Below are 12,235 nucleotides of genomic sequence, written 5' to 3'. Positions count from 1 at the left end.
TGACCACTTGCTGTTCTGCTGAGATCATATCCATTTCATCTGGTTCACCTTCATTATTCACAGCTTTCGCATAGGATCTTGGTTTAATTCGGTGCCCAGTCACGATGATATCATTCATTCGTTTGTCCTGATCCATTTCATCTATGATATTCTTCAACATGTTGTTGTCTTCTTGAAGGGTCTTCATTCGTTTGCCCATTTCAGTGGCTTCATTATTTCTTCTGTTGTTCTGAGATTGCAGATTTTCTATATTTTCCTGCAGACTTTTCACATCTTGTTGGTGTTCTGTTGTTACTTTTCTCAGATATTCTTTCAATTCTTTAATTTCTTCTTTAATTTCTTTCATTTCTTTTTTAATTTCTTCTTTCATTTCTTTTTTAATTTCTTTCATTTCTTCTTTCATTTCTTCAAGTATTTGTATTATCACTTCTTGATTCCCATCATGTCCTGTGTCCAACCTCAAATCTTGTTCCCAGTTGTGTTCTGTAACAGCTGACCCCGAAGGTTTCGGGATTTCAATCTTTCCTTTACCTTTTCGCATCGCGGCAGTCACTGACGTCAATGCCTCTTGCTTGTGTCTTAACGGCAGTTGCTTCTTTAGCGACTTGCGGCACTTTAACTTGTTTTTTCCAACAATTTCGTATCTTGCGCCATTCAGAGATCAAATTGAGGTGTCAGCCTGTCAACTTATATCACTCTGCGACGTCGGGATCACTTTAAAACAGCTGTAAACTCGCCGTAGCTTTTGGTTGCTAGGCAACCGCTTTGAACTGCGGCAAGGCGCCTTTGGCTAGAGTCTAACGGCTCTCCCAACTCGCCTTCTTTCAGCGTATCAGTGCCTCTCAACTGACCAAAATCAGATTGAAGATGCCAGGGTACTCTCCTGTGGCTGTGATCGCAAATCAGTGGTCAAAATCTTCAGATTTAACAAAAAACTCCGGTAGCAAGAGCGGAGCCTTTCTCTTTTGCGTCCTTTCTCATTGACAGGAAGTGACGAATTTTGTAATCATAGTAAGTCATGTCTTTAGTGTAATTCGTGTTAGAATTGCAGTTCAGCTTTGGAAATAAAAAGCACAATTGACTTCAATTTTAAAATACTTTAATGGCCAAAGTGGTTCTTAAAGGATTTCCCATAAAAACGTCCATCACAGAAAATTAAAAATGCATTGAAACAAAACACATTTGTTGAACAAGTTCAGCCCAAAAGTCAACACATACAGTTTTACAACTGTAACTGATTAATAAGGCAAAGTAAACACTGATGTGAGCTCTCAAAGGCACTTCTACATGTAATTATTTTATCAGGCAACTGGAAGAATCACACATAGGCAGATTCTCTTACAAGTTACACAAATACAGTAAACAGGGCACAGCAGTCTAATAAATAAAACTACAAAATATATATCATCTACTGGATTTGTGGAAGAGCTGATTTGTAACATGGCTGAATAATTTAAATCTGTGTGTATAAATATTAGGGCTGTCAAATTTAACATGATTAATCACAAAAATGATTGCTTTAATCATGTATAAACACAGATTAATCATGCAATTTATTTTGACCGCAGGCACATGCTCCTTTACTCGAACTGTGAATTGTTTTCTGAACAGTGATGCGGGTTGCTATAAAGCGGGGGTGTCACACTCATTTTAGATCGGGGGCCATATGGAAAAAATATCTACTCCCTAGAGGGCCGGACTGGTAAAATAACAGCACGATAACTTAAAAATAAAGACAACTTCAGATTGTTTTCTTAGTTTAAAAATAGAACAAGCACATTCTGAAATTGTACAAATCATAATGTTTTTTGTTTTTTTTTACACTTACATGTTGCGGTTAATAGTATTCTATCTTTATTTGTGGTTATTTATACTTTCTGAATAAATTATGTGATAATGTTCATCAGTCAACTCATTGGTGTTAATTTTCAATCTATCAAGAAAAAAAAAATATCAAAATCAAATTACAGTATGTTATTTATGTAGTTTGATCATGTTGTTTATTTTGTACATATGTTACATCATCTACAAAGATACAACAAATTGCTATTGTGACATCCAGTGGACACATTTAGAACAGCAGTTGCTTTCATTCATTCATTAGCAAACTCATCCCGCGGGCCGAATAAAACCTTTTCGCGGGCCTGATCCGGCCCCCGGGCCGTACCTTTGACCCCCCTGCTACAAAGTCAGTGATCAAGTCGAAGCATACTTCAGTCAGTGCAAAGATGAGTGAGGTGACTCCGTGGAACTTTAGATAAAACTGCATTTGGGTAAAACATTTTAAAAATGTTCGCAAATGACATCCTGAGAAAGAAATTGGGTCGGTGTCAAAACATTGGGGTCCTTTTTAAAGTTGATTTAAATTATACATGACTGTAATTTGGTGGGATTAATCAAAATTTAAAAGTGTGATTAATTTGATTTAAAACATATTTTTTAAATATCAATATGCGACTTATACTCAGGAGCGACTTATGTGTGAAATTATTAACACATTACCGTAAAATATCAAATAATATTGTTTAGCTCATTCACGTAAGAGACTAGACGTATAAGATTTCATGGGATTTAGCGATTAGGAGTGACAAATTGTTTGGTAAACGTATAGCATGTTCTATATGTTATAGTTATTTGAATGACTCTTACCATAATATGTTACGTTAACATACCAGGCACGTTCTCAGTTGGTTATTTATGCGTCATATAAGGTACACTTATTCAGCCTGTTGTTCACTAATCTTTATTTATTTTAAATTGCCTTTCAAATGTCTACTCTTGGTGTTGGGTTTTATCCATTCTGATTCTGATTCTGATAAATTTCCCCCAAAAATGCGACTTATACTCCAGTGCGACTTATATATGTTTTTTTCCTTCTTTATTATGCATTTTCGGCAGGTGCGACTTATACTCCGGTGCGACTTATACTCCGAAAAATACGGTAAGTTAAAGGAGCATTTGTGGTCATAATACATTGCGTGGTTAATTTCTGTGTATAAATGATTAATGCAATGCTGTGATTAATCACAGAAGTTAACTCGTTATTTTATTTAAAGATGTACTTCTTAATTGTTTTGATGATCGTGCTTACAGCTAATAAAAAAGTTCATTACTTCAAAGCGCAAAAATGCCCAGAATTTTTATTTGTCTGACTTAAAATCTTGAAATTGATTAAAATGTACACAATTTTCGAAATTACTGAGATACACTTGAGTTCATAATGCAATTCACCACCATAGGTGATTTCTAAGAGATTCTAGTCAGTTCAACCATTTGTCATTGGAGTGTAGGTTGTTGCCCTCAGTCTCTCCTTATTGAGATTAAAATGCACTACAGTACTACACAGCATAGTACAGTGTAAAAAAAAAAGTATCACATTTTAAGGCCAATATACTGTGGTTAAGAAATAATACAGTACATTTAGCACACCTCCAAATGGATGTATGTTTATAATAAATCACCTAAATTGGAGTAAATCCTGCTGTTTCACGGTTGGCAATAGAAGTGGTTAGAAAAACAGATGAAAGATAGAATAAAAACATATAGATACCTTGTGGCACCATCGCAGGTCTAGTGCAAATGTAGGCAACAGAGTAAACAGACATGATGGACATCCTGCATTATGTCCATTTTCCAGCCACGCGGTCTCATAAAAATCATTCAAAGAGAAAAACAGAACCCTCAATAATTTGAGCGAGCGCAGAACTTTTTGCTTTGATTAATAAGTACCTATTTACAAGACTTTTTTTGAGTGGCTCGACAGGAAACAGGCAGGTGATATAGGTCACGTCAGGGTCATGATGACATGTGTCTTTGCCTTTGGCTTCCTGCCCTGCTCCTCTGCTTGTCATACTTGACAGAGACGATAAGGAAGATGAGGAGGGTGACGCCCTGAATCCCCGCCAGGAGGAAGAAGTAGTAGTGGAGCGAGCAGTCGTTGATGTTTCCTAAGGCGAGAAAAAGAGAGGAAATTATTCTATACCTCCGCTGAGACTCCACGCAGGGCGGTTGATGCTTTAGTGGAATGACAACATGACACATGTAAATGGTGCAGAACAAAAGAGGCAGTCTTGGCCTATTCAGGCGCTACTTGTAGTGAAAAGAATACCGCAAAGGAAGGTAAATGACCGCACGCTTGTCATGTTTCTGACAGATAACATTCACGTTTGTAGTTAAATGTCAAAGAAAGACGAGCGGATTCTACGTGTTACTTCTCAGCCTGCCACGCAGCACGACAATCTGAAAACAGAGACGCTTGACCTCCCACTTTGGTGCTGAGACAGGAATCCGAGCATGCAGATCAATGTGAGTTGTGTCGCAAAAATAGTTTTTGATTGCTTTTAAAGGGAATGTTTGTTTTCCAGTGGGAACGGGAGGCTACAAAGGCTTCCTTTTGTAATGTTGAAAGTGATGCTATATGGAACTGAGGTATTGTACATGGTATTATTACCGAGGGATGCTGGTGCTGTTTGTCCTTATAATTCAACACAAACCTGGTTGTTGCCACCTAAATGTACCCCGAGGCGTTGGCTCTTGTTACACATCCAAACTCAACACAAATACTGCTGGGAAAAGCTATTGACTACAAATGTATTTTAAGAGATTTCTGGGACTTTTTTGGTTCATAAGTTAAAGTTAAGTTAAAGTCCCAATGATAGTCACACACACACTAGGTGTGGTGAAATTATCCTCTGCATTTGACCCATCCCCATGTTCACCCCCTGGGAGATGAGAGGAGTAGTGAGCAGCAGCGGTGGCCGCGCCCGGGAATCATTTTGGTGATTTAACCCCCAATTCCAACCCTTGATGCTGAGTGCCAAGCAGTGAGGCAATGAGCCCCATTTTTATAGTCTTTGGTATGACCCGGCTGGGGTTTGAACTCACGACCTTCCAGTCTCAGGGCGGACACTCTAACCCAGGGGTGTCCAAAGTGCGGCCCGGGGGCCATTTGTGGCCCGCAGCTAATTGTTTACCGGCCCGCCACACATTCTGCAAAAATGGCAAAATTGATAATATTGCAAAAATTAAAAAAAAACATTTTTAAAAAGTGGAATGAGGTGAAATCTAACAAGAAAAAGTTGCAATGTTGACACGAAGCTGCCATGCAGGCTGTTTTATTTCTTTTGTCTTTGTTTATTTTTCTTTTTTGCCATTGCTAAAAAAAAAAAAAAAAGACTAAAAATCTATGTTATAATGAATTATTAGTTAAAAAATATCACTTTAAAATGTTTTATGTGGAAAAAATATTGCATATATTGTGTGGTTGCCATATAAAAACATCAAAGTTTTATTCGACAAAAGAGCATAAAACAAACAAAATAATAGTTCAAACGTAAAATCGATAGATATATCTGAAGTCGATCTCGTAATTTAAGTGTTAAAAGTTAAAAAAATAAAAATAAAAATGTATCACTTTATTAGTGGGGGACCTTTTGGATCCCAAATATATTTAGTAGGATTTTATTTAACTTTTCACTGTGATTACTCAAAAATATTAAAGAATTAAAATCAATGGTGTCCTGCATTATGGATCTTTTAAGGCTCTAATGCAGGGGTGTCAAAGTCATTTTAGATGGGGGGCCACACGGAGAAAAATCTACTCCCAAGTGGGCCGGACTGGTAAAATCACGGCACGATAACTTAAAAATAAAGACAACTTCAGGTTGTTTTCTTTGTTTAAAAATAGAACAAGCACAAATGTACAAATCATAATTTTGTTAGGTTTTTATTTTACACATACATGTTGCGGTTAATAATTTATTTGTCATTATCTATATTTTCTGAATAAATGATGTGATAATGTTCATCATTGGTGTTAATGTTCAATCTATCAAGATAAAAATAAGTATATCAAAATCAAATTACAGGATGTTATTTATGTAGTTTGATCACTTTCCTCGACTGATGTACTAATGTGGTTTATTTTGTACATATGTAGCATCATCTACAAAGATACAAATAATTGCTATTGTGACATCTAGTGGACACATTTAGAACAGCAGTTTCTTTCATTCAAACATTTCAGGTAAATTTTTATACTTTGCAAACTCATCCCGCGGGCCGGATAAATCCTGTTCGCGGGCCTGATCCGGCCCTCGGGCCGTACGTTTGACACCCCTGCTCTAATGACTAAATACTGCATATTTCAGTTTTACTATAAAAAACAAAGTTGTCTTTGACAGAAAACCTTTTTTTTTTTTTTTACTTTATATCAACCTCAAGTTGATATAGCCTTAAAAAAATAATAATAATAATAATTTGACTTATTTTTAACAGTTTAATGACTGAGACCCTTTATAGTCCCCGGGAGCCCTAAAGGTTAAAAAAAAAATCCATATATTTTGTTAAGGTTTGAAAATGAAAAATATCAAAATGGCCCCCGCAAGCTTAAATTTTTCCGTGTACGGCCCTCAGTGGAAAAAGTTTGGACACCCCTGCTCTAACCACAAGGCCACTGAGCAGGTGGTAAATAAGCATCTTTAAGTTTAAATGGGAACTGCATTTTTTTATTCTGTCCATCATCCACAAACCCTACGTAAAACAAGAATGCATTCCAAATCATAAATACTAGGGGTGTGGGAAAAAATGGATTCGAATTCGAATCGCGATTCTCACGTTGTGCGATTCAGAATCAATTCTCATTTAAAAAAAATCTATTTTTTATTTAAAAAAAATTTATTAATCAATCCAACAAAACAATACACAGCAATACCATAACAATTCAATCCAATTCCAAAACTAAACCCGACCCAGCAACACTCAGAACAGCAATAAACAGAGCAATTGAGGGGAGACACAAACACGACACAGAACAAACCAAAAGTAGTGAAACAAAAATGAATATTATCAACAACAGTATCAATATTAGTTACAATTTCAACATAGCAGTGATTAAAAATCCTTCATTGACATTATCATTAGACATTCATAAAAAAAAAAAGAACAATAGTGTCACAGTGGTTTACACTTGCATTGCATCTCGTAAGCTTGACAACACACTGTGTCCAATATTTTCACAAAGATAAAATAAGTCATATTTTTGGTTCATTTAATAGTTCAAACAAATTTACATTATTGCAATCAGTTGATAAAACATTGTCCTTTACAATTATAAAAGCTTTTTACAAAAATCTACTACTCTGCTTGCATGTCAGCAGACTGGGGTAGATCCTACTGAAATCCTATGTATTGAATGAAAAGAGAATCGTTTTGAATCAGGAAAAAAATCGTTTTTGAATCGAGAATCGTGTTGAATTGAAAAAAAAAAAATCAATTTTGAATCGAATCGTGACCCCAAGAATCGATATTGAATCGAATCGTGGGACACCCAAAGATTCACAGCCCTAATACATACACATTAGCAAAAGTCAGCTAATAATGTATTCAATGGGAGCGTGTTGGAAATCGTACTCAGAAAGTCTAATACAGTTTTTTTAATGCTCTAGCTATGTGAAGTGAATTATATTTATATAGCGCTTTTCTCTAGTGACTCAAAGCGCTTTTCTCTAGTGACTCAAAGCGCTTTTACATAGTGAAACCCAATATCTAAGTTACATTTAAACCAGTTTGGGTGGCACTGGGTGAAGGTGGGTAAAGTGTTTTGCCCAAGGACACAACGGCAGTGACTAGAATGTCGGAAGTGGGGATCGAACCTGGAACCCTCAAGTTGCTGGCACGGCCACTCTACCAACCGAGCTATACCGCCCCATCATCAAATATGAAAATATTTGATTTAAAACCTACTTTGCAAAAATTTATTTATCCCAGTTATCCAACCCTGCATTTTCTACTGCTTGTCCCTCTCGAGATCTAAACTGAAAAATCAGATTTGAAAATGAATCGACTGTAATCCGTAATAAAGACTGTAATAAAGGAGTTGTACAAAAACCGAAGCAATTTTTTTCCATAAGAAATCATGTAAATCCAATTCATCTTTTTCAGACACCCAAAAACATGAACACAATACACATTTTACAGAGAATAATTATCATTTTACATGCAGAAAACAATGTGACATACAGTGTTACCGTAACTTAAAGAGTAATTTGAGATACGAGCTGTCGCTCAGCTTTTTGTTATGCTTTAAATTGCGAGCATACTTTGAGCTATGAGCATTTTCACTCTCGGTTGAAATAATATTATAGGGTTGCGCTATTAAAGCAAATATGTGTTAATATATTGTCACATGTTGTTGTTCTAGCTTCACTGTAATGATTTTCAAACAGCATTTATTAACAAAAAGTTACTTTTTCTTATTAAAAGGCATTTTATATGTTAAAACTGTGGTCTTTTGAAAGAACACAATTCAATTCATTACAATTCAATGCAACACTACATTGGCCCTAGTGTGTGAATGTGAGTGTCAATGTTGTCGGTCTATCTGTGTTGGCACTGTGATGAGGTGGCAAATTGTCTATGCATTCCGCCCGAATGCAGCTGGGATAGTCTCCAGCCACCCCTGCGACCCCGAGAGGAACAAGCAGTAGAAAATGGATGGATGGATGGACGGGGGCTGCTCTGAGATACGAGTGTTCTGAATTACTAGCTTGGTTGTGGACACAATGTGCTTATAGGTTGAGGTACCACCGTACATATAAATCCATCCATTTTCTACAGCTTGTCCCTTTTGAGGTCGCGGGTGGTGCTGCAGCCTATCTCAGCTGCACATGGGCGGAAGGCAGGTCCAGGTACACCCTGGACAAGTCGCCACCTCATCGCAGGGCCAACACAGATAGACAGACAACATTCACACTCACATTCACACACTAGGGCCAATTTAGTGTTGCCAATCAACCTATCCCCAGGTGCATGTCTTTGGAGGTGGGAGGAAGCCGGAGTACCCGGAGGGAACCCACGCAGTCACGGGGAGAACATGCAAATTCCACACAGAAGGATCCCGAGCCCGGGATTGAACTCAGGACTTTCGTATTGTGAGGCACGATGATGAATGAAATTGATAAATTAGCGTTTAACATCGACAGCGACCAGCAAAGATGGAAAAGGGGAGGGGAGGGGAGAGGGGAGGCCACCTTTGTAATTTGCTACGAGTTACTTTTTTAATGCAATATTTGTTTCTCAGCTTCTTTATCAAAGGGCTGGCACTCATCTAGGGCTGGGCGATATATCGATATACCGTATTTTTCGGACTATAAGTCGCAGTTTTTTTCATAGTTTGGCCGGGGGTGCGACTTATACTCAGGAGCGACTTATGTGTGAAATGATTAACACATTACCGTAAAATATCAAATAATACTATTTAGCTCATTCACGTAAGAGACTAGACGTATAAGATTTAATGGGATTTAGCGATTAGGAGTGACAGATTGTTTGGTAAACGTATAGCATGTTCTATATGTTATAGTTATTTGAATGACTCTTACCATAATATGTTACGTTAACATACCAGGCACATTCTCAGTTGGTTATTTATGCGTCATATAACGTACACTTATATAGCCTGTTGTTCACTATTCTTTATTTATTTTAAATTGCCTTTCAAATGTCTATTCATGGTGTTGGGTTTTATCAAATAAATTTCCCCAAAAAATGCGACTTATACTCCAGTGCCACTTATATATGTTTTTTTCCTTCTTTATTATGCATTGTCGGCCGGTGCGACTTATACTCCGGAGCGATTTATACTCCGAAAAATACGGTACTCGATATATCGCGGGTTTGTCTCTGTGCGATATAGAAAATGACTATATCGCGATATTCGAGTATACGATCTCACACAGTTGCTTTTAGCTGCGGGCATTACACTGCATGCGTTTCCCACTCTTTCTTGTCTCTCCTTCTTACAGAGACTTAAAACAAGCGCACCTTCTTACATACGTCATGTGTGCAACGTCACACGCTCCCGCGGAGCAGAGAGGTAGCGACATGGTAACGTTAGCTGTGATGCTAACGGTGCGGTGCGGGTGGTAATACAAGAGAGAGAAGGTGCGAATCTGGTAACAAATGGAGGAAGAATTAATTCCCAAGAAAAACCATCGTCTGGCGGTGGTTTGGCTTCAAGCGGGAAGATGTTGAACAATTATGCGGCAAAAGCGTTGCTACAAAAAGTAGCACCACTGCTAATGTAGCATCATTTGAAAAGTCACCTGCTAGAGAATGAAGAGTGCTTGAAACTCTGCATGTCAACATCTCCGGCCGGTGCTAAACCAACAAAATGCCGAAGCAACCATTTCCAGATCAACACCGTATGAAAAAAATAGTCAACAACAGAAGGAGATAACGTCCGCAGTAACCTACCACATAGTGAAGGACATACACTATTTGATTTCCTATTATGCAGCTCATTTTTATTTGACAGTTATTGAAATATCTTGTGTGACATCATGCACAAAAGTGCACTTTCTTTGTTTTAAACTATTGTAGTGGCGTTCTGTACAAAAAGTGCACTTTAATTTAGTGTTGTTTTTGATATGTCATCTTGGTGACATCATGCACAAAAGTGCACTTTATTTGTTTTAAACTATTGTAGTGGCGTTCTGTACAAAAAGAGCACTTTAATTTAGTGTTGTTTTGATATGTCATCTTAGTGACATCATGCACAAAAGTGCAATCACAACTTGTTTTAAAATGTCTCTGACAATCTTGCACTTTCTGTTTTGGAAATGACATGAATGTTTGTGCCACTGCTTAATAGCTGTTTAATAAATACAGTTTTGGTAAATTGACTTAGTTGTGATTTCCCTCTCTGCACGAAAGTTTAAAATAAGCATATATTAATGAATATGAACAATAATGTTTTAATGTAGACACATAGAATCATCATACTGCTGTGATTATATGCATCAAGTGTTCATTCAAGGCTAAGGCAAAATATCGAGATACATATCGTGTATCGTGACATGGCCTAAATATATCAAGATTTTAATAAAAGGCCATATCGCCCAGCCCTACACTCAACTGTATTTTGCTCCATTGTAGCTTACTTTGCAGTCATACTTATTTTATTAAAAAAACTAAGAGATTGAGTCACTAACACATGGGATTCTTTGGGCAAAGTACACCAATTGGGGCACATTTTTCTCAAAAGTGGGGCGTACAAAAACCCAGATACTGCTGTAATGAGTTTTATTCCATTAACTGTTGTCTCACAGGCTACCTGACTGTAGCCAACATTGGAATATTATGTTACAGGCTGTGCAGTCGGTGCAGTTTCACCTACAGAATATTGCTTCTATCCTGTACTGTATTTATGTCAAAATAAAAATAGAGCCCCAGGAGCGATGTGTTGTCTTCTTCAGAAAGCGCCTATTAGCTTCAACAAGTAGAACTGTCAAAGCGAATACCGCCAAAGACGAGGAGAAGCAGGTTTGATTTTAATTAGATATGTGGGCAACTGCTGCCTATTCACCGTCATGATAGGCAGGCTTGTGGGGGAAAGGGATAAAAGTGTATAGTTTAATTTCACATGCCCATTTATGACTCCAGATATGATGCTTATTATCTGAAAGGTTACTTAAACATGACATTGTTCACTTCACCTCTTCATATATTTTATAAATGGTTTGTAGAGCTATTTATGTATTTAGTATTATCCCTTAAGTTGTTGTAAAGGTACACACCTTTCAGAGCAATGTATTTTTTGTTTTGTAGAGAAAAATGTAATTCAAAACATTTGTATGCACGTACAACACTTAAGACCTTCAGTATATCAGTATGTGGAATTGAATTATGGAATGGATTAAGCAAAGCAATCAAACAATGTACTAATATGATCCACTGCAAGAAACTCTTCAAACTTAAAGTGTTTACAAAGTACAAAGAAGAAGAACCATGATAAACATTCTAAATTTATTTCATGCAGCCATCCGTTCATTTTCAAAATAATCTTACTCATCTCACCATATGAAATGTAACTTACTTCACAGAGTATTATTTATTTATTTATTTTTATTGTGATTACTTATGCAGTATATTGTGAATAAATTGAGAACAGGAAGTGAACAAAAGTTTTAGAAACGGTTATGTAAAAGAAAAGGGGTAGGATTAAATGAGCTCTGCTTCTTCCTACTCCTTTTCGAACATGTTCAAAAGAGAAACTGGAAATTGTGATGTATCATGTTGTACGCATGCATGTTCGAAATAAACTCAAACTCAACTCAACTCAATGTGCCTGGGTTCAATTTCTGGCCGGGGTTGGATAAGGAAGGGCATCCCGCGTAAACATTAAGGCAAAACCATCCATGTGATTAACACACAGCGTTACCCGCGAACAAGAAAA

General features: G+C 37.0%; 1 protein-coding gene across 1 annotated transcript in view; it reads right to left on the bottom strand.

The window, feature by feature from the left end:
• Positions 1-1,974: 1,974 nt before the first annotated feature.
• slc15a4 (solute carrier family 15 member 4) overlaps positions 1,975-12,235 on the bottom strand; it is a 72,659-nt gene continuing 62,398 nt past the window's right edge. Inside the window, exon 9 of the mRNA XM_062051093.1 lies at positions 1,975-3,947. Coding sequence (XP_061907077.1) covers positions 3,796-3,947 — 152 coding nt within the window. The 3' untranslated portion in view covers positions 1,975-3,795. The remainder of the gene's footprint in view (positions 3,948-12,235) is intronic.

The sequence above is a fragment of the Entelurus aequoreus genome, linkage group LG06, assembly GCF_033978785.1.
Source record: "Entelurus aequoreus isolate RoL-2023_Sb linkage group LG06, RoL_Eaeq_v1.1, whole genome shotgun sequence".
NCBI classification, from domain to species: domain Eukaryota; kingdom Metazoa; phylum Chordata; class Actinopteri; order Syngnathiformes; family Syngnathidae; genus Entelurus; species Entelurus aequoreus.
The sequence above is the reverse complement of the archived record's forward strand: the minus strand, read 5'-3'. Positions and strand labels throughout refer to the sequence as shown.